The following is a 24,343-nucleotide window of genomic DNA, read 5'->3' as shown; positions in this document are numbered from 1 at the left end:
GACATTATGTGACTAGTTAAATTAACCTGTTCGTACATATATTTGAAAGACAAAGAATCGGACCTTACCCGTTCCAAATTTGTTAAACGAAATTTGTCAAGGAAGATATTTCTGGATATATCCAATTTTGATGAGAAACGGATTTCTACAATTTCCAATTGTATTTCAAAAATATTCAATTTAATTTCAGAAATTTCCAATTATATTTCAGAACTTTTAAATTGTTTTTCAGAAATTTCCATGCGGAATTTACAATAGCTAACGTATTTTTTGTCATTTTGAAGGGTACATATCTGTCATTTATTCTCGCTTAGTTATTGAACATTATTGTGTAAACAACAACTTCCCATATGCCGCATCATATGCGGGAAGTTTTGCTTTACTTCTTTAATTTGAAAAAAAGTTCCGCTAAAGCACACCGATTGCTCACCAAAGCTTATGATGAATGTGTTCCATCTATTTCAACGTGCCAGAGATGGTTTGTGCGGTTCAGAAGTGGTGATTTTGACACGGAAGACAAAGATCGACCAGGCCAGCCGAAAAATTTTGAAGACCATGAATTGGATGCTTTACTCCATGAAGATTGTTTTAAACTCAACAAGATTTTGCTAAATCATTGGTAGCTACTCAAGCAGCAATTTCAAAACGTTTGCAAGCAGCAAAATTCATCAAAAAGCAGGGAAATTGGATACCATGCGAATTGAAGCCGAGAGACCTTGAAAACCGATTTTGCATGTCTGAAATGCTGCTTGAACGCTATAAAAGAAAATCATTTTTGCACCGAATCATTACTTGACATGAAAACTGGATCCATTATAATAACCCGAAGCCTAAAAGATCGTATGTGAAGCCTGGCCAAACAGCCGAATTGAAATAAAAGCCAAATATCCATTGCGCTAGGTTAATGCTCTGAATTTGGTGGGAGCTAAAGGGTCCTATCTATTATGAGCTGCTGAAATCTGACCAAAACATCACAGAGAACCTGTAACGAACGCAACTGATTCGTTTGAAGTGGCTAGACATGAAACCATAAGATTCAGGAGAACACTCGGCCACTTGCAACATGTGACCCAGTGTTGTGGCTTGTTAAAAAGTATTTAGAATGAAGTGGTTGGGATGTTTTGCCTTACCCGCTTTATAGTCCAGACCGTGCGCCGTCCGACAACAATTTTCTTCGATCGATGCAGAACGCTCTCCCTGGGATACGCTTCACTTTGGAACAGAGTATACAATATTGGCTTGATTCATTCTGGCCTCAAAAGATGAGCAGTTCTTTTGACTCGGAATTCATATAACTATTCCAGAATGATGGGAAAAGAACATAGCTAACAATGAGCAATTCTTTCAATGAGAATCTTCTGAAATACAATTGCAAATGGCGTAGAAAATAAAACTTAAAAGTCTTCAATTCATTAACTTTACTATGAGACCAAAAATCGTACAAACAGTTTTACTTTAGCTATTAAAAAATATGAACTTTGAACCTACTATGAGCGTCAAAAGTGAGTAAACACCAGTGAATTATATTATTTTTTAAGATAATGAAAAACATTCGAGTAAAACCCAAAACTTTTTTTCAAAACCAAACATAATATTCAGCCTAATCTGAAACAAACCGAAACTTTTAAATTTTAATCGATGCATGGATTTTATGACAATGAAAATTATCTTAAAAAAAGTCGAATAATTCAGTTTCCAGAATTTCGATATTCTGGAAAACTTTCGTCACCAAATATTATCGAATTCAAGAGAGCAAATGTTCGAAAATTAATTTTTATCACACTTGGTAAGATTTTGCAATCGGAAACAAAATTAAACTTAATGACAACTGACTCTCCAATAGATTACTTCTGGTGGGTAATGTAACTACTTGCAAAAGTGCAGTACAACATTTTTTTAAAGTGACTACGTTAGAGATAACTTTGGAATACTAAAGTGACAATCGACTTCACTTTAGATTACCTGGGGTGTATAAAAGAGCACATGTGTGTCAAAAGTACTTAAAATTATATAAATTGGAGTTAGCCATGTAAAAATATCTGTCTAAAAAGGAATGCACTGACGAGTGGTAAAACTGCTGGGAACTTTTTGTTGGTTAGACCTATCTATAGTCTTATTTATTATCATCATCATTCTCATCATCATCTACATAAATTGTTGTAACTAATTGCGTGTTTGAATTTGAAGACAACAAAAAAAAAACACACAGAATAAAAATAATAATAAAGGGGCATTATGTATATGAAATAGTCCTCAGATGTTGTGTTACTTACTACTGTTGTAAGAGTATGACAGACTGGAAAAAATTAAAAAAAAACAATCCAAAAAGAAGAAATACAATTCAAATTGAAATTGAAATTCAAATTTGAATTGTACGATACAAGTATTCTATTCTATTGTATTGAAGTATTGAACAAAAAAACAAAAAATCAAGCATATGACAGACATGTGTATAAGTGTGTATTGTGTGTGTTGTTTTGTAGAAAACTCTTGAACACATGCTCCAAAATAAATCGTAAAGTTAAAGACTATTGAAGAATGATGATTCTTTTTTTGATTTAGATTTTACTTGTTCTTCCAACTTTATCAGCTTTTGGACTAAACAAGATAGAATTGAATTTAATTTTTGTATGATTCTTTCATTCTTTCTAGCTAGACTTGACTTTTTGCCTTCAGCTGAGTTGTTCAGTTGAGTTCAATTCAGTTTAGTTGTTGCTGTTTCGTGGTTCTTGTATCTTGATAGATGTATGGACGATAAATTTTCAAAATATATTACGTTGCTGAATATTTTAAATGTCTCTATAAGACTCAAGACAAGAGGAGACATTGTGCGTATGTCTGTCGTCTGTGCCTGTGTTGCGTGTCTGTCTGTCCGTCCGTCCCTCTGTCTGAATGGTATTTTGGTTGCTTGAGTTCAATTGAGGAATGTTCTTTTAACACATTCATAATACTTTACATAACATTAGAGAAAACTTAATGGAACATAATATTAAATGATATGATAGATTCTTTTTTTTTTCCTCTCCATTATTTCTTAGTCTTTTATATTCCTTTTCAACAAAATATATAAAGACGTTGAAAAAGAACGAACAAACCAAACAAAAAGCGGTCTTAAAGATATCAATCTTTAAGGGTGAAATGCCATACAACGCAACATGCTGGAAATATTTAAAAATGTTTTAAAATATTCAAAATACCCGAAAAAATTAAAAAAAAAAATAAAAAAAAACGAAACATTCCCATACAGTTTAGTTTTGTATGTCATTAGACGCGTCTGATTATACTGCTGTTTAATGCTCATTGATTCATATTCAAAACCGCCTTTGTGTTTTTGTAATACCTACCATTGTTGTTGGTGGTGTTAAAGTAGGGTCTTAAAACGCTTTAATGCCCTTTTAAATTTATATAAAAAAAAAATAACAAACAAAACCAAAATGAAACATTTTTTTTAGTTGTTAAAGTCTTTGTTTTTAACATTATTACAAATTACTTAAATGAATTTTATGCATTTTAAAGTTTTTTTCTTTTCTTTCTTTTTATATATTTCCAAAGCGTATCGCCCCTACCAAGCACACAGCCAACCCCACCACACGTTCCTTTTACATCATCTTCCTTTGTAAATTTTTTTGTAATTCTATCATTAAGTGGCGGCTTAGTTTTCGATAACAAAAACAAAAAAACATTGGCATGGACACACACACTCTCGGCTACTCCCTGTATTGAGCGCTAGCAACAACAATCAGTCGAGTTTCGTGGAACTTATAGGTTTTTGATACCTGTTTTGAATACTTAATTTGGTCATCATTTTTATTCTGAAAATTAACTATTAAATAAATAAAACACACATACAATACATCCAATACATCCACTCACTCTCTCAGGCCACTAAGTAATTCTAGTGACAAAAAATATGTGTGTGACAGACCGAGTGACTGTCTAAATGACTATAAGTGTCATTGTTAGTATTTTTGCTGCTGCTGCCACTACTGGCTATTGCTACTGGCACAACTACTGTTTATGCCTCAACTCAGCAAACTATTTGTGCTTTTGCTGTTGCGGTTGCTATTGCTGTTGATGATGATGATTTTTATCATCAAACACACATCATCAATGCACAAAATAATCATGAAATACCCATCCATGGCTGGGTTGTTAACAGAAATACCTGGCTGCTTGCCTGTTCGATTGGTTTGGTTGCCTGCTATGTTTTTTGCCTCTGAAAAAATGGCTGGCTTGACAGCTTGACTATGCTAAATGGTTACTACGAGGGTTGTTTGAACGAAAACAAGGATGTATGGATACAATTTCTCTCTTAATATTTTCAGCAAATACCAAAAAAACTTAATTTCAAAGAAACTATGGTGCAATAATTTCCAAAGAACGAATAGGATCCTTTAAAGAAGGATATTTGGAAATTCATGTCCTTAAGTTTTGTATTTTGTTTTATAAATAAGCCTATACTGTTGGAAAAATATTCATAGAATTGGAAATGGTATTCTAAGGATGTCATAAGATATAGATTACTTCTGCAAACTACATATTGGGATTTTCAAAATGCAGGATTTTTTTTTTTTTCAAAATTTTAGCTTTTATTTTGAAACATTTGTAGGATATAAATTTATTCAAAGTATTGGCCACTGTTAGCTATGACCTTTTCCCATCTTTCTGGCAACATAAGGATTCCGATCCAAAAGAACAGCTCATTTTTTGAAGCCAAGAACGAATCAAGCCAATATCGGACTCTCTGTTGCAAAGTATCTCAGAGAGAGCATTCTGCATCGATCGAAACAAATAGTAGTCGAACGGGGCACGGTCTTGAGTATAAAGTGGTTGAGGCAAAACTTCCCAACCACTTCATTCTAAATAATTTTTAACAGGTATTGCAAAATGTGACCGAGCGTTGTCATGATGGAATATAATGGTGTCTGGCCGCATTCTCTGGTGGTTTTTCGGCCAATGTTCGCTTCAAATGAATCAGTTCGGTACTTGTTCCCTGTGATGGTTTGGTCAGATTTCAGCAGCTCATAATAGAGATTACCCTTTTGTTCCCACCAAATACAGAGCATTACCTTAGCGTTATGGATATTTGGCTTTGGTGTCCATTCGGCTGGTTGACCGGGCTTCACATATGATCTCTTACGCTTCGGGTTATCGTAATGGATCCAATTTTCATCGCAAGTTTAAGTATCATTTCGTACATGTATAATCGTCATTCTAGGTCTCTCGGCTTCAATTCGTATGGTATAATTTTTCTGCTTTTGGCTAAATCCTGTTGCTCCCAATGATTTTGCAAGCTCTTGATGAGTTTTACAACAATCTTCATGGAGTAATGCCTCCAACCGATAAAACAAATTAACCATAAGCTTTGGTGAGCAATCGGTGTGCTTCAGCGGCACTTTATTTTTCAAATTAAAGAAGTAAAGCAAAACTTCCCGCATATGACGTTTTGTTGGTAAAAAATTCAAACAGTGTTTTTCTCTCCACATCCTTTTAACTGCCCTCGTAATCTTCATAAGTGGTTGTTGACAAGGTAGATAAGTAAAACTTAAATGCATGAGAGAGGGTAAGAGGTGCATAATACACCACTCCCTTACCACTATCACTAACTACATATGTACTTAGTTAGTTACCAATGACAGTTATACTTAGCTGGATGTTGTTTTTTATTTGTAGTGGCCGCTGCAGCAGCTACTGTTGGCGGTTAATTCTAATATGGACATTACAAACGTATAAATTCTTCAAGCAATAAACGATAATTTTATTTTAAATAAAATTTTGCATAAATAAATGATTTAATGTGCATAAATAAGTACGAGTATGTATGTAGTATGTGCGTGTAAATAATTAACATTATAGACGTGTGGAAAGCGTTAAAGCAAATGCAGTACGCGTCAAACCAAAGCCAAACAATTCTTAAGAAGTGAAAATAAAATCACTAAATTGTAAATATAAATACGTTAAATAAAATAAAATGAATGAGTGAATGAATGAAAAAAAAAACGTTAAAGTCATAAAAATTGTTATCTTCTTTCATTTCCTGAATATGACGGACTGGCTGACAATCATACGCAACAAGACAAATTGAAAAAATGAATTAAAAGTAAGAAAATAATAATAAAAAAAACTTAAATTTCTAAATAAATATTGTCATGCGAGTGTACATGAGTATAAAACTAAGTAAAATATTTTACAACATGTAAAATTTTACTTATAAAACCATACTTTTCAGGCGGGCATACCTTTAATACTTAATGCCAATAGTTAGTTGCAGTTGTTGTTGCTGCTGCTGTTATTACAATATTATTGGTATTAAATATTTGATTATTAAACACGTCCTCTACTGCCATTAACACACACACTCTCACTCCTGGTTGCATACTGGACGCATACTGCTGCATATGTGTAGTTTAAAGGCCTGAATGCAACCTCAACTTCTTTTAGTTCTTCGCTTTAGACCACTTGCATGTTACAATAACAATTTATGATATTTATGTAAAAATTTAGGAGGGATAGACCGAAAAGTCTACCATTCCCTGGTGTTAATTCTAAGTTTGTTTAAGAACTTTTCGGTTGGCCCTCTCTTATAAGTGTATATAATTGCAGGCATGTTTAGTATGTGAATGTATGAAGAATGAATTGGTGTGTCTGTGTGTAATGTAATTGTAAGTTAATGTAATTGTATAGAAGTAATTTCGTAAATTTTGTTGTCTCAAATTGGACACTCCATTCATTCAATGGGTGTTTATTATAATCTTATTTACATAATACATAATATACTCGTACTTACTTCTATTCACATGTATCCACAGTACACTTTCATACCAAAAACAAAAACAGCAACAAAAATGCATATTATACATGAATTTCCATACATATGGAGTATGTAACTATGTAACTATACACATAAATGTCTTTTGTACATAAATGGCTGTATGTTTGTGCATTAAACTACGAATATGAAATGCACGTTGAGCATGTTTCGAACGTGTGTCAGTCAGTATGTTGCAACATGCATTCATTTCTTTTTCCTATTGAATGTTGTAAGATTAAGTATTATTATTGGTAAGGTCAGTTTGTTCAATGCTACACCAAGACACGATAAAGACATTGACCATGTTGCAACAACAAATTGTCAACAGAACGGACAAAAAATAAATCCATACAGCAAGAAAAACTTCTAAACCAAAAAAAAAAAGAAAATACAAAACCAAAAAAAAAAGTTAATGCACTTTATGTTGGAGCAGCTTAAGGCAGAGATTCTTAAGCAGGTAATTTCAAATGAAAAAAATCTATCTATCTTCTATATACATATATACAAATTAAATGGTCCATGTATGGAATGGCATCACGTGAGAACAGCTGGAGCGATTTGGCTGATTTTGTTTTTTATTCGATTCAAAAACTCGGAATTTTTTTTTTGTTAGTCCAGTAAAATTTACTTACAAAACTCCCTAAAGTATGCAGTACAAATTTAGATATTTTATTTCCAAATAAATAAGAACAGGCAGGTGTATGTGGTTTGGAGAAACTTGAAGAACTGACATTAGTAAATGCTACCGGGCGAAGCCGGGGAGGTCAACTAGTTTCAAATAAATCTTAGTGGAGCCAGTTTTTACTGAACATATTTTGTATTAAAGTTCGTTCTATAGAAAATCTTGTGTTTAACACAGTTTTCTAAAGAATATCTTGCGAATAACACAGTTTTCCATAAAAATTATTGTGTATAACAGTGTTGTCTATAGAAATTATTTTGTATAACAGTTTTTCTATAGAAAAATTTGTGTGTAACAAAGTTGTCTATAGAAATTATTTTGTATAACAGTTTTTCTACAGAAAATCTTATGTATAAAAGTTTTTCTATGGAAAATATTGTGTATAACAAAGTTTTCTATAGAAAATCTTCTGTATAACAGTTTCTCTATAGAAAATCTTGGGTTTAACACAGTTTCCTAAAGAAAATCTTGTGTATAACACTGTTTTCTATAGAAATTATTGTGTATAACAGTTTTTTATATAGAATATATTGGGTATGACAGTTTTTTATATAGAACATATTGTGTGTAACAGTTTTTCCATAGAAAATCTTGTGTATAACAGTTTTAATATAGAAATTATTGTGTATAACAAAATTTTCTATACAAAATCTTGTGTATAACAGTTTCTCTATAGAAAATCTAGTGTACAACAAAGTTTTCTATATAAATTATTGTATATAAAAGGTTCTTTTATATAGTACATTTTGTGTATAACAGTTTTTCTAAAGAAAATCTTGTATATAACACAGTTTTCTATATAAAATCGTGTGTATAACACAGTTTTCAAAAATTGACTAAGTTTTCCCATCATTCTGACAATATATGGATTCCTAGCCATATTTTGAGTTCAAGCTCTAATCAATCCAATTTCGGATATTTTGTTCTAAACTGAAGCGTATCCCATAGAGAGCGTTCTGCATCGATCGAAACACGGCACGGTTTGGACTATAAAGCGGGGAAGCAAAACTTCACAACCACTTTATTCTAAATAGCTTTCAAAAGGTAGTTATTGCAATATGTGGCCGTGTGTTATCATGATGGGCATTTTTCGACCAGAGCTCGGTGCAAAAATGATTTTCTTTTGTAGCGTTCAAACATCATTTCGGTCTTCGGCTTCAATTCGTATGGTACCGAATTTCACTGCTTTTGGATGAATCCTGCTACTCGCAAACGTTTTGAAATTGCTGCTTGAGTAGCTCCAAAAGATTTTAAAAGTTCTTGTTAAGTTTGACAACTATCTTCAATTCTTTGTCTTCATATTTTTTTGGCTGGCATGGGCGATCTTTGTCTTCCATGTCAAAATCACCTTTTCTGAACCGAACGTTGAAACCGATGAAATACATTCACCATAAGCTTCGGTGAGCAATCGGTGTGATTCACCAGAACTTTTTTTCAAATTAAAGAAGTAAAGCAAAACTTCGCGCATATGACGCGGCACAAAATTCAACATTTTCAAAGCAAAAAAACTATACTGTTTAATAACTAAGTGAGAATAAATGACAGATATGTAACGTTCAAAAGATACGCCATCTATTTTAAATCCCGGATTAATAACTGTGTTTATTATGGAAAAGATTTTGTAAAATTGTATTTTCAATTGAAAATATAAGGATCAAAAATTAATTTTTTTATCGAAATTTTTCATTTCGCTCCTATAGAAGGAAAATCTTTTTAATACCTGTGTTTATTATGGAAAATATTGTGTAAACTTGTGTATAACAGTACATTAGGAACCTCTCTACATTAGAGTTCATGCTTTCTTTTGAACATATTGTCAGAGAGAGATATAATTACAGATATTGGTTAGCTGGCTGCTTTCTTGCTTGCTTACTTACTTACATTCGAGTAGTAAGTATGTATAAAAATAAACATATTTATCTATCTCTACATACAACAACAGACAAATTGCACAAACAAAAACTGAAAGATACTTCCGTTAGTATGGATGTCATAGAGAAGTAGCAGTCGTCCTCTTATGATGTATCGATTTAAGCCCATAATGACCATACACTTAAGAAAATTGTAAAGGTATTTTACAAGGCTTCCAATATTTTATCCGTATTGGGTAAACTTTCAAAATTGTTTTAGGAAATTCATTTTAAAGATAAATAATTATTTAAACAAATACGAGCAGACCATAAGGTTGTTTTCTAGGCATTATTCTACGAAGGAGTGTTAACAATTTGTGGTAAAGCTATTGAATTGTATGAAGTATAAAATAAATATTTAATTTTGTATTTGAAGGAAACAAAGGAAATGTGTAAAGGACTCTAGTAATGTCGCTACCATAACATGGAAATGTCCAACTGACTCCATATAGCAAGGGAAACTGGAGGATTTATCATGGACTTCAGATAAATTTATTGTAGAATTTGAAAGCTAATGATTTGTATATGACAAATTTTGGCATAAAACTGCATATTTTATTGTATTATTAAACATTAAATTATTTCAGGGGCACTTGTCCAAAAATACTGTCATTTTGACAGGGAAACATTTGATTTTAATCTTTCGATTTAAGTTCTTATCATAAAATTATAAATTTTATATAATTCTCAAAACCTCTAAACTATCCAGTTTATTATTATAGCTTTTAAATTCCAATCAACTGACTATAAAATAAGATTACTCATTATCATTCGATCTATGTTTGTTTGTTTGTTTAGAAATTTAACTTACTAATTAAAAATTTCAAAAAGTATCATCGATAATATCTGTCGCATTCAATGGCCAAGGAGAAGTCAGGAGGAATCGAAAACATTTCTTCACAACTCATTTTGTATTCTAAGACATTAATGAACAAAACATATTGAATTTCCTTTTTGTAAAGTGTTTAGTTTTATTTATTCATTTCAGATACTTAATTAAAACGCATTAAAAAGTGATTCTCCTCAAAAATATAACCAACAACCAACCAACCAATCAACGAAACGCAAATATATGAAAATAAATATAAATAAATAAATACACATGATTCCCACATTAGCAAACAGACGAAACTCAATATTCCAACGAATGTTCACAGTGGCAACTGTCATTCCACGCAACTGCTAAAAGAACAAAACCAACAACGAAGAGAATTAACGAAAAAAGAAAGAAACAAACAAAAAGACACATACTTCCTGCCTCGTATTCATAAAAATGCCTAAAACGAATCCCAGCAGCAGCAGTAGCAGCAGATATACGATCGTCAACGTTATCCTCACATATTTAATTATATGCCGAACATGTACAACATGTCTACCCTCCGCCAAAGATTCCTCTTTACTTTTAAACGATTCCGAAGAAGATGTCTTTAGTAAATTCGATGACATTAGCGATGAAATGGAAGAGCTAATGACACCCAAAGCGGATAGCAACAAATATTCAAGTTGGCCCAACCGGAAGGAGTTGGATAGCTCCTATCAAGACAATACGGATGTGTTTAATCAGGGCAAACTGCCGGTGGGCTCCACATACCACGATGACTCGCTGAATATGGGTCATTCGAGTGAGGTGGCGGCGCAAGGTGTCAATGCTAATAAGACGGTGATCATAGGAGCAGCTGGCACTCTGGATGAGTTTGTGACGGGTAAATTGGGAGCCTCAGAGACCGGTGTTACACTGCCTTACTTTCTAACTGAACCAGAAAGTGTTTATGTGGTGAAGAATAGACCGGCCGTGTTAAAGTGCAAAGCCGCTCATGCGTTGCAGGTAAATGTCATAAAGAATATTATTTGTTTTGTTTGTTTGTTTTGGTTACATTAACAGGAAGTTCATTTATTTACTATTTTTTTTTGTTGGTTTTCTTCTCTTTTATTACGCAGCTGCATTTTAAATGTAGTGGTAGTTCACAGCCCCCACCCTCAACACACGACAAGCACGTGGATCCTCACACAGGGGTGCATTTGGAGGAAGTAACGGCCACCATACATCGTGATCTAGTGGATGAATATTTTGGCAAGGGTCCCTTTAAATGTGAATGTCATGCCTGGTCTTCAAGGGGTGTTGTTAAAAGTCAAGCGGCCACAGTTAATATTGCATGTAAGTTAAATTGACAATAGTCGACGTACGACTTACATACTTGTAGCACTCTAGTAATTAGGAAATGTGTTAATGTGTGTGGAAAAGTGCGTGCGTTCTTGTGATTGTTGTATTGAATTACAAATTGTTTTAATTAAAATTATTTTTTATTTCAAATAGATATGCGCAAACAATTTGTTACTTCTCCCACCTCACTGAGAGTCGAGCTTGGCACTCGTGCTGAATTGTATTGTGAGCCACCCACTGGTTTTCCCGAACCCGGTGTTAGCTGGCAAAAAAACAATGTGCCCATAGCGGAAAGCAATGAGCATGGTCCTACCGTGTCGCCAACGGGAACTTTGACATTCCGTCAAGTTACTTTGCAGGTAAGAAGAGAACTCTTTCAAACATGAGAAATGCATCATTGTGGTTGACTAATTCTTAAAATGATAAAAAATTATTTTATTTGTATCATATTTTTAGGACATGGCCAATTATACTTGTGTAGCTGAAAATATTGCGGGTAAACGTAATTCGGACTCGGCGGTACTTATAGTTTATGGTAAGTTTATCACTTTTATATGACTTTAATGTCTCAGAATTCTACCCAACTCTATTTATTTTGGAAATTATTCGGTAGCTCGTGAACGTTTATGCAACAATTACGAGAGCTATATTCGGCTGTGACGAATCTTATATACCCTTCACCAAATTATACTTTAAAATAAAATTTTTAAATATTAAATATTTTTTTTTTTATTTTCGAAATAGTTTTTTACTTTTATTTAGTTTTTATTTTAAAAAAGTCATTTCCAATTTTTTTTTTAATTTTTTTTTTTTATTTAAAGAAAAAAATTTTTTGGTGAAAAAAAATTCGGGTTAAAAAGTATTTTTTCCGATTTTGACCCATTGTAGGTCCAACTTACTATAGCCTTAAATACATCGTTTTTTATCTATATCTGGATTACTAAGCCATATACATAGATATTATTTCAAAACATTAAAAAATTTTTTTTAAATTTAAAAAATTTAACATTTTCATTTTAAAGTATAATTTACTTGTTTTAACATAAATTATGATTTACGATATATTAGATGATGAATAAACTTTTTGAAAACAGGGAATAAATTGTCAATGAAATTCTTTAACAAAACTTTTCTTTAATTATTCTTATCCTTTAGTTAATGGCGGTTGGAGTTCCTGGTCTTCATGGCGTGATTGCAAATGTCCGGGTAAAATGGCTCAGGGTCGTAAGCGTACACGCATGTGCAATAATCCTATACCCATGAATGGTGGCGCCGAATGTTCGGGTCCACAAATACAAAAGTCGGCCGATTGTATACCCTGCCCGGATGAAACTCAAATCGTCAATACGGAAGGTTTCGATGTGCCAGCAGTGAAAAGATGTAAGTAGAGAAATTAATTGCAAAATTTTCAATATGTAGTTTAAGGGATATTCAATGGATGCAGTTTTCTAACACAGGGTTTGATAATAGTTTAAAATTGTAATTAGCTCTTTTTAAATATTTATCATTTAATATTTATGATCAGTGATCGTCATTCATAGCCACCAGGGGCCGAACTTGATCGGTTATTTACCAATAACTAACATAATTGTAACGAACAGTCAATAGCTGGTCAGATTATGACAGGAAAAAGAGCATAACATGATATTATAATTCATGTTCTCTTTAGGCTGAACACTGTATTAATAATATTTAATCTTACAAATTCTCTAGGTATCTCAAATATTGATATAATTGAAATGTTAAGTGAGCAATTCAATAGAATTGACGTGTAAGTCCACTTTAAAGTTAAAGATCATTACATCAGGAAATATTTTAAGGAAAATATAGGGAAACAAGTGTTTGTCCATACCAATAGAAAGAAGAAATAGAAATTAAACAAGTAAGAGAGCTATATTCGGCTGTGCCGAATCTTATATACCCTTCACCAAATTATACTTAAAAATATTTTTTTTTTTAAATATTTTTATTTAAACAAAATCAAAATTTTTTTTTAATGTTTTAAAATTTTTTTAAAAAAAGATTTTTCAAAAATTTTTTTGGAAAAAGAATTTATGAAAAAAAAAATTTTTTTGATGAAAAAAAAATTCGGGTTAAAAAAAATTTTTTTTCCGATTTTGACCCATTGTATGTCCAACTTATATGCGTCGTTGCAAAGGTCTTTGAAATATCTATCATTAGATAGATATCCATGTTGTCTATATTAATGACTTAGTAATCCAGATATAGGTCAAAAATCGAGGTTGTCCTTGTTTTTTCCTTATATCTCAGCCATTTGTGGACCGATTTTCTCGATTTTAAATAGCGACCGAGGCGGAAGAATTTCGGAGATATTGATGTATGAATCGTGTATGTAAGTTATTTGGGGGCTTCGGAAAGTTGATTTCAACACACAGACGGACAGACGGACATGGCTATATCGATTCCTCTATGTATAACGATCCAGAATATATATACTTTATGGGTTCGCAAATGAAAAATGTGGAAATTACAAACGGAATGACAAACTTATATATACCCTTGCCACTCATGGTGAATGGTATAAAAAGCTGGATTTAAAAAGCGAATTGGTTAATGGGTATAATTCCACATAACTGTGATCGCAAAATTTGCTCAAACTAGATATCTTTGGAATGACTGTAGAGTATTTTAATTAATGCACTAATTCTTGACATATACAAATACAAAAGAGATATTTTGCTAAGGATATCTGCATGACTATAAAAAATATAATATTCATCAATAAAAATATGAATATTAAAAGTTTTCTCTTCCGGTCCAATAGTTTTAAACTTCAAAGTGTTATAAAATCAATTCCATTGTGTGTTTATTTCCTAAAAATCTCCTTAATTGTTACAGACACATTAAAAACATAAAAATTCTGCTAAAAGAAACTTATTTTTTATCTATTAAATTGTTCAAAGAAATAAATATGTCTTTAACGTATATTTTTCTTGTTATTACTTTTCGTTTTTGTTGGATTCTTGGAGCAGCCATAAACTTTCAACCCTCAGTTTTGCATTAGATTGCATCATTTCTTGAAAAATGCTAAAGAAAAAAAAACGGGGGAAAAAAAAGAAGAAAACAGAGCAAATAAAATATAAAAAATCTATTAAAGATTATACTTCCCTTAGTCATCATCTTTTATGCTCTACAAACATACTAAAATTTTGAAAATCAATGGCATTGTGTATCTTTTCAGCAGTTAAGCTTAAAATTGATAGGCAAATAATTACTAAGCAGTGATATTGGCACTCATGCACACACAACAATTGCTTTAGTCATTCATTCCACTGATACGAAATATACACAGTTTTCGTAACACTGTGCATACAACATGCACAGTCAGTCAGTCAAGCATAATGTTGTACACTTAAACCCAACCAAAAAAAGAGAATAGTTAATATCAACAGCAAAACAATACAAAAGAAACTATCTATTCCTTGTTGTTTTTATTCAATTTCATCCTCTTCAGTCACTTATTCTTAATCTAACCTTCTCCCCCCGCCCGCCAATTTCTTTCTGTTCAATTCATTTCACTGTCTGTCTGTCTGTCACTATGCCAAACAAAAGAAAACAAATCGAGCATTTCTTTATATTTTTGTTGGATTCGCAGTAAACTAATTTATGGATTCAACTAAGTTATAGAACTATTTGTTAAGTTGTGTAGTGTATTTCCGTTTATCCCCCCCTCCACATCAAACTTCCTCTTAACAGCCATCCCCCCTACCATCAATGCATCAATATCACTACAACAACTACGACTGCCATGACAAACTGCTGCCTCCCTCCCCCTGCTCTCATGACTCCTTCAAACCCAAATCAAAAATCACAAATGTACAACAACACTAAATGGGGGAGAAAAAAATCACAGAAATTGCTCATTTTGAAGACATAAAACAGTGTTAGCGACAACGTACTCACTCTGGTCGTCCCGGCGTACCAACAACATTGAACATTGTCATTTACTCCTCATCACACTGTGCTTGTGATGATGATTTCTTATGCTCCTTTTTGTCTTCTCACTCCAGTTGTATTCCAAAAAAAAAAAGTTTTGCTATAATTTCACTCTAGTTTCAATCGTTACCACTTTATTTTAGTCCATCATTCAAAAACAGTCAAAGCAGAAATTCTGCTGAACTCTGTAAATGACGTCATTTAATTCACCAACCAACCAAACATCCAGCCATCGACAGGAAAGAAACTTGCAAAATAACATCACAGTCATTCTCATAAAAAGGGAACTTTAGACAAACAAGGAATGTATTCGTTTCTGAGAAGAATTTCTTAATTGACTGTAATTATTCATGCTAATTCACTTAGGAATTGTTTGCGTTTTTTTCTTTAAATTAAATGAGATTAACGACTTTGAAGTACCCTGCTTTTTAAAATAAACAAGTTTTATCTTAAATCAGAAATATATTGAGCTAAAATTTCAGGCATTAATTTGATTTTTAAATCAAATATTTTTAATGTGTGTTGTTTTAATAAACATCAGGATGTTATAGGTATAACCCAGATAAGATAAGAAACTGATTAAAAAGTTGATGTCCTTCAGTCCTTACATCTGCTAGATGGTTGTTCTTGTAAAACTCGTGGTAGTGGATTTTAGAGTTTTAAAAATAGCGGCTTCAACTTTTGCAAAATTCGACGTTCCTGGAAATGGGAACATTATAGCAAATTGCGGAACTGACGAACTTATGAATGTCGGAAAGATGGTTGAAAGGGCCAACTTGAAGCTATTGAGGATGAGTAAAATCTGTCCTAATATGAATATATAGTGCTCTAGACTGAAATGTACATAGATTTCACTTAAGGAACCTCATTATTTGTCAGTAGACTCAAAAAACTGCGACTTCTTTAGAACAACTTTTATGACTTAAGATGAAAAATGGTTGGTCAACAGATCCTTATTGACAAGGTTTGTCTTCCTTAAGAGTGATTTCATTAAGTGACGATAAGTGAATGATATCACAACGGGACCTATATTTGTAGTAAACTGTGGTTTGGTCGATTCCAACTGTTGCTGAATTCTGTGAATATTTAGTGCACTAGACTGAAATCTACATAGATTTTACTTAAGGAACCTCATTACTTGTCAGTAGACTCAAAAAACTGCGACTTCTTTAGAACAACTTTTATGGCAGTTGCAACGATGAAAAGAAGAGGAGACAACTCAGAATTAGGATGAAAAATATTTGGTGAACAGATACTTATTGACAATATTTACCTTCTTTAAGGGTGATTTAATTAAAACTGCATAGATACCACTTGAGGAACACCGCTATTTGTCATTAGAATTAAAAAAAACTGTGACTAATTTTCAACGACTTTTATGGAAGTTGTAACGATGAAAAGAAGAGGCAACAACCGGTAATCTTGTCTGTCATTTTTTAAGCTTAAAATGAAAAATTGTTGGTCAACAGATACTTATTGACAAGATTTGTATTCTTTAAGGGTGATTTCATTAAGACAACATCGCAAGAATGTTATGATAAGTACAAGATATCACAACGGGACCTATATTTGTAGTAAGCGGTCCTTTTTGATTCCAACTGTTGCTGAACTCTGTATTTTTTCTTTAAAAGTTTCAAAGCAATTTGACCAATAGTTTAGAAATAACATATCTATTGCCATTTATTTTGTGATTAAATCAACTGGGTAGTGGATTTAAGAGTTTAAAAAAATGGCTTCAACTTTTGTAAAAGTCGACTTTTCGACTTTAGTCATATCCGATTTTAATATAAAAACTTTTTATTTTTTGTTGTTAGTCGACTTTGTGACTTTTCTGGGATGATTAAATGTTAACCCATTAACCCGTAAACTTTAAGAAGCTAAAAAAAGTTGTCGAATAATTTTTTTAGGGTAATTGTTACCCAATAAACTCAGAACAGTCATCAGAAACTAATTTGGAAATTAAGTTTAGGAACCAGATGCAAAAACGTGAAAAGTGTCTCGGGCATTATTGCCGGTTTAGATGTAAAAAACAATAATTATGATATGATTTTATTGAAAAACTAATTAAAAATAACTAAAAAAAATATTTCGAATAGATCGGGCGACTAAAAGTTAGTAAAACTATGATTTTAAAAAAAAATGACACAAAATTTCACTTTATGACATTACTCACAAAACAGGTGATAGAACAAAAACTAAAAGTCAGAATGCATTTCGACCTTCGAAGGAAATGTTAACAAATCTGTAACTAAAGTCACAGTTAAATTTAAAAAAAAAATATAATTACTTTTTGAGATAATTGGTGTTTTGTAATGCATGCCTTGAGGCATTCTTGCGGATTAGAGGGTTAAACTAATCAGACATGAATTCACAACTAAGTATTTTTAAATCTAAAAAGATAAGAATGGTTTTGGGAGAACTTCTTATTCATATAATTTGTTTCCACAAAAGAGTTTTAACTAATTTGAGAAAGAACTAATACATTTAAATCCCACATCCTTTCGAACATTACAAGCAACATCAGCAACAAACTAACAAAAACAAAAAACAAAAAAAGACACACAGGCATCAAATTCATTCATTTTTACACTATTTTTATATTAATGGTACTAGCTGGCCAAAGCTAAAGTGAAAGCAATAACCATTGCCATACACATCGGGTTCTTTGCAGGAAAATAGTGACAGACAAAGGAATAGAACAACCGGCAGACAGACAGACAGACGCACTGAAAGACATGTCGTCTGACCGACATTCTCGTAGTTAAAATAATAGCAACAGTAATGTTAAGGCATCATCGCCATCGTCATCATCTTTTTCAAAGCCCGCATGTAACTAAAGCTGCATGAGAATGTTAAAGTGGAAATAACCATCCATGATGTCGTTGTATGTAGTTAAAAACATCCATTCAAACAAACATATTATTTATATTAGAACACAAAAAACAGTTCTCGAGACACACGCACAAATAATAATTTCAATCTAAACATCATCGCATCATGTGTGTTTGTAGGGGTGGTTTTAATGTCAATAAGAAAATACTTTCAACTCGTACTCTGTAGAATGAAGAAAGATATTGCGTTGCTATTAAAAACGCACACAATACATCACCAACAATAATAACGAAAACAAATACAATAAAAACAACACAAACACTATGTTCCAGATAAAGAAAAACAACAAAAACAAAATTGTACAACAACTCGTACATGCCACCAACAACATTTTATTAAGGACGCTATAATTAATTTCTAATAAAAATTCTTAGATTTCTGGGAATATTTTTATTCGGTTTATCATTCTTTCAACGTTTTTATTATGTATTTTGGGTCTTTAGCGGGCGGCTTAAATGAAAAAGTAAATCTAAAATTTTATTTATTAATAAACAAACATTTGTTAATATTCTGGGAATTAAAATTAATTGAAATTTGTGGGAATTAAGAGAAATTGATTCATGTTGCACTAGTTCAATTACAAGTTGTTAAGGTTGTTTAATAGTTTTAAGCCTTTAGGAATAATTTTCTAATGGTACTATTTAAGGGTGATTAATAAACCCATTTTATATTAGCGAAAAATGATCATAGATATTAAAGGATTAATGAAAATTAAACTACAATGACAAAATTTACTTCACGTAGACCAAAGTTGAAGAATTCTTTAACTAAAAAATTAATAACTACTTTTCTGGGAGGAATTTAGAACCTCCCATTATATTAAATCTCCAGGTGCAGATGGTATCATTCCAACACACTTACAGGAGATGGCATAGGCCTCAGACAAATTGCAATTTCTTCACTTCTACCCAAAGCTTTGGAAAGAACCGTTGATGTATACATCATATCATCTCATAGCAACAAAGCCCCTAAAATTCAAGTTCTTGAAAATTTTGTTGGAATTTGACTTGAATGCAAATGTAATTATGTTTTAAACTTGAAAAATATTTGAAAAATTAAATATTTTTCAAACAAAAAACGTATAGCTTGAATATATGTTTCCTTTTTACTGGAGAATGCTATTGAAATAAAGTGCAATACAACTGTAATTCAATTTCTTGACTATAATTCAAGGCTTACACTTGCTTTCAACTTGAATTGCAGTAAAAATGCTTATTGGGACTGCTCTATACTTATTAGTTAGACATATACAAAACTCTTTGAACTATAAGGAATACACTTTGAACTATAATTGATACCTTGTTAAGGAGTGTTCTTTGGACAACGTCAAAACTGAATTAGCTATTGACATTATGAGACATTTTAAAATTGATCCTTCAGTTATTTAATTTCTCGGAGTATTCTTAAACTGAGTTGTACAGAATTTACTACTATCCAAAGTGCGGTCCACCACATGGAGGGTTTGCTCTGGAAACTTAAAATCAACACTCTTTTGCATTAATCTTCCTATTGATTAAACAATTCCATACGAATTACAACGTCCTCCATCCTCCGGGAAATATAGAGGAAATGGAAAACACACGTTGAACGTGTCTGTACCAACAATTTTTAATAAATTACCACCTCACATTATATATATAAATAATATAAATGTTAGAAAAAAACTAATAAAAAAATACTTTATAGATTCGCAATGAAAATATTTAAATGAATTTTAAGATATATTATATTTTTTCTGCAGACAAGCTAAATGGCTTCGCAGATTAGTCTTAAGATACAATGTAAAACTTTTTATTGCTCAATAAAACTGAATTTAAAAAAAAAAAAAAATAAGGATATATTCAGACTAAAAATAATAAAAATGAATTTGAGACTGTTCCTTAGGTTACAATATTACGGTAGCATAATTCAAGCCCAAACAATGACGAGATATCAGTCTGGGATACCCACATATTTAGTGATAGCATAGCGATCATTAAGTCACAAGATAATGTGTATATCAGAGGGAAAATTCTCCAAGAATTCTGAAATTCTCTAGTAGATATCTACTCATATGGGTTCCTGGAAATGCTAAAATTAATGGAAATTGCGGAACTGACACACTTGTGAATAACGGAAAGATGGGATAAAAAACCAACTTGAAGCTATTGGAGACGAGAAAAATGTATCCTAAATGAATATTCAGTGGGCTAGACTGAAATCTGCATAGATTTCACTTGAGAAACCTCATTACTTGTCACTAAACTCAAAAAACTGCTACTTCCTCAGAACAACTTTTATGGTAGTTGCAACGATAAAAATAAGAGGAGACAACTGAGAATTATGGGTTTGAAATGAAAAATATTTGGTCAACAGATACCTATTGCCAAGATTTGTTTTCTTTAATGGTGATTTCATTAAAACTGCACAAGTTTCACTTGAGGATATTCATTGCTTGTCACTAGACTCAAACTGCAACCTCCTTACAACGACTTTTATGGAAGTTGCAACGATGAAAAGAATAGGAGACAGCTGAGAATCTTCTCTGTCATTTTCCGGCGTTAGGGGCTTATGATGAAAGATAGATACATACATATTGATAAGATTTTGCTTTTCTAAGAGTGATTTCATTAAAACAACATTGGAAGAATGGTATCACAACGGAACCTATATTTGTACTAAGCTGCGCATTGGTTGACTCCAACTGTTGCTAAATTCTCTCAAAACACAGTCTTAGAAAGCATAACAAACAACCTCTAACTTTATCTTCAGGAGGAACAAATATTTTTACCAGTCAAGAAGTTTGAAACTATTTTTTGTATTGTAAATTGCCAAACAATAACCCCACACAAATTAACATCAGCCTATCCAGCCCGTTATTACGAGGAGCTCTATTAATATATTTTGAACTTCCAACAACCTTTTTCGATTTTAAATCATATTCATCCCTTCATGGGTAATTCACTTCTTTCAGCGATCCTCTAGCATTTCAATGTCCTAGGAAGAGTACACAGAGAAAACAGATTCGTGCTAGCAACCGAATTTGTTGCCAATCGAATGGTTCTATCTTAGTGACCGAATTTTACAGTTGTGGCTACAACATTTTGGAATTGGTAATTAAAGTTTGGTTACTTCAACTGAAATTCTTCTTTATCAACTGACTTTCTGTTGTTAGAACTGACAAATTCTATGTGTGCAACCGAATCATTCGAGTGGCAACAAATTCGGTTGCTATCACGAATCTGTTTTCTCTGTGTATGATTGTAAAATTTATTAAACTTTAGCAGTTCTTCAAAATTAATTATGATGAAATTGGAAACGAAAAATCGTTGGGAATATATTCTCTCATTTGTATAAGAAATATGCTTCACTGTGAATATTTTTAATCTTGTCTGATTTGAATTCCCCAAAACTGTCTCCTCTCTTTTGCAACCCACTGTATATTATTATAATGTATTATGTGTAACTTAAAATCCTAAAACACTAAAGCCATTAAGAGAAAACCACTTGTAAGCAAAATTTTTTTTTGGATTGTTTTTATGTTCTAGTAGCTGTTTAAAAGAATTATTGTTAAAACATGTTAATATCTCCTCAATTTTGCACACGAAATTGTTTTATGAACTATAAACAATAAAAACAAAACAGACAACAAAAAAGGGAAACGTAAGGATGCATAAGGAGATGTTTATTGTAAGTCTTAGTGGAAACTTAAAGTACTCGAACTTCTCATTATGCCTGCTACTCCCTGAAGATACAAGTTTAGGTACAATACTTTAATTTAAGGACTTATGAATGAATATGAAGCAAATTGTATGTGTGTGTCTTTTGATGCTAATGCTGCTTATAATGATGATGTGATGATTATCACAGTGATGAAGAGAGTTGCATAAGAATGAGGAGGAGGAGAAGGATGTTGCTTAAAGAATGAAGTGGAATTAGTGGAAAGTAGTGCTTGGAAGGGGTAATAATGATGGTGGCTGGTTGTGGCAACAGCAACAAAAAGTATTAATTTCTTGGTTTCTTTTGTTTATTGTTAAGCCAAGATGGGTTTTTTCAATTTCTTGTACATGTTTGCAAAAAACTGAAAAAAAAGAAAGAAAATTAAATCGTTTTTATGCAGTTTGTGGAGTTTTGTAGTAGAGAGATATGTATGAAGTTAGTTACGGAATTTTTAACTATTTCTTTGTTTGCCTGTTGTTTGGTTGGATTGTTTGATTTATTTTTTGTTTGTGTTTGTTGTCTCTTTCGCAGCGGGACGTTGGTCGGTCTGGAGTGAATGGAGTTCATGTTCTGCTGAATGCATACAAATAAGACGCCGGAAATGTATCACAACAAGTTCCTCGGTACTGGTGGATGATGAAGATGCAGGTTTGGGCATTAGCGTTGGCGGTTTATCAAGTAACGGTATTGTTGGCAGCCTAGGTAGTGGCAACATTGGCAGCACCGGTCTCATTCCTGGCGGCATCAAAGCTCAGTGTAGTGGAAAAGATATACAGACAGCAGAATGTCGAGGGGAATATTGTCAAATAGGCAAAGATGGTATGTATGCTATTCCACAGAATGTACATAGTTGCCACAAAAAGAATGGCAACAGCAACAAAAAAAATAATGAAACTTACTAACTGACTAACTGACTGACTACATCATCAACATAATTTTTATGTGCGTTCTAAAAGTTAAGCGTGTGGTGGGAGGAGGAGAAGGGGGAGGCAGGAAGGGGGCATAAAGAAGAATTATGAATGTTTTGTGTTTGAAATTGAAAATGTATTGTATTCGCATTCGTATTGAAAACTTGGCTGGCTGCCTGCCTGCCTCATCATCATACCCCATCTTCCTGGCGATTATCATCGCTGTTCTTCGACTATGTTGATGATGAGGCCCATTGTTGTTGCTTTTGTTATTTGTTAATGTTGCCTTTGTTTTGTGTTTGTGACACATAACTGTGTGTGTTCGTTCGTTCGTTGTTTTTTTTTACATTGTTGTTGCAACATCCTTTTCGATGGATTTTTATAATTTAAAAAAAAAACAAATCCAAATAAGACGTCATGTGTGGCACTCTATCTCTAGCTTTTACTCTTGATGTCATCTGGTTTTTATGTTCAACATTTTTGTGGGGAAATTAATTACCGAGTAGTAATGACAGGGTAGGATTATATAAAGCACACAACACAATACAACTCCCTTTTATCATTCATTTCGTCATTTCAATGCTCTTTGATAAAATCAAGATGTAGCCATTTGTGGGCTTCCTTTGCACATCCACACACACACACACATAAATAAAATAAATTAACAAGCCATTTAATGGGTCACACCAGATAAAAATCAAGTCATTACAATTAAATTAACCAATTGGCTTGTTTTTATTACCATGTTTTAGATTTCGATTGGACTCTGTATTTGGGTTTGGCCTTTGTGACGGCGGTGTTTTTTGCATTCGGAGCTGCATTGATTTGCTGTGCACGCAAAGGCATCAGGGTTAATCAACACTACAATATGACCAGAACGGGTAAGTTAAACATTTCTTTCTGTACTAGCTGTACAAAACTAATTAATTTATTTGAATTTTTTCAGTAATGGATCCTAAATATCTACCCGATATTAGTAAAAAGGATATGCGCATGCATATTGAGACCGCCAATGATAATTATGATTATGCCAGTCCGGGTCATAGATTTTTACCACCCAGTCATCATGGCGGTTGCTCGATATCGGAACATCATTATGATGTGCCCAATTTATCGGCCAAGTAAGTTTAATTTTTTGTTAAAAACTAGAGTTTTGTATTCATGTCTTGTTTTTTCTTATATTTTTAATAGTTATGTGAATCCTATTGATGATTTAAGTGTGGACTATTTAACGGACACTCCAGATACCTCTACTGCTGATACCTGTAAGTATTAATTATCTGTAGCCTACTTCAAGGGTTGTACATTATTAAATAAAATGGA

General features: G+C 32.4%; 1 protein-coding gene across 2 annotated transcripts in view; it reads left to right on the top strand.

Moving 5' to 3' along the window:
• Nucleotides 1-24,343, top strand: part of unc-5 — a 65,427-nt gene that overhangs the window by 38,347 nt on the left and 2,737 nt on the right. For both annotated transcript variants that reach the window (XM_065511914.1, XM_065511915.1), the window contains exons 2-10: nucleotides 10,392-11,228; nucleotides 11,342-11,558; nucleotides 11,718-11,923; nucleotides 12,021-12,099; nucleotides 12,720-12,944; nucleotides 22,644-22,931; nucleotides 23,773-23,901; nucleotides 23,967-24,141; nucleotides 24,212-24,285. In XM_065511914.1, the coding sequence (XP_065367986.1) occupies nucleotides 10,677-11,228; nucleotides 11,342-11,558; nucleotides 11,718-11,923; nucleotides 12,021-12,099; nucleotides 12,720-12,944; nucleotides 22,644-22,931; nucleotides 23,773-23,901; nucleotides 23,967-24,141; nucleotides 24,212-24,285 (1,945 nt within the window). In that variant the 5' untranslated portion in view covers nucleotides 10,392-10,676. The remainder of the gene's footprint in view (nucleotides 1-10,391; nucleotides 11,229-11,341; nucleotides 11,559-11,717; nucleotides 11,924-12,020; nucleotides 12,100-12,719; nucleotides 12,945-22,643; nucleotides 22,932-23,772; nucleotides 23,902-23,966; nucleotides 24,142-24,211; nucleotides 24,286-24,343) is intronic.

This window comes from Calliphora vicina, chromosome 5 (genome assembly GCF_958450345.1).
Source record: "Calliphora vicina chromosome 5, idCalVici1.1, whole genome shotgun sequence".
In the NCBI taxonomy this organism is placed as follows: Eukaryota; Metazoa; Arthropoda; class Insecta; order Diptera; family Calliphoridae; genus Calliphora; species Calliphora vicina.
Note: the sequence above shows the minus strand (reverse complement) of the source record. Positions and strands in the feature narration are given on the sequence as shown.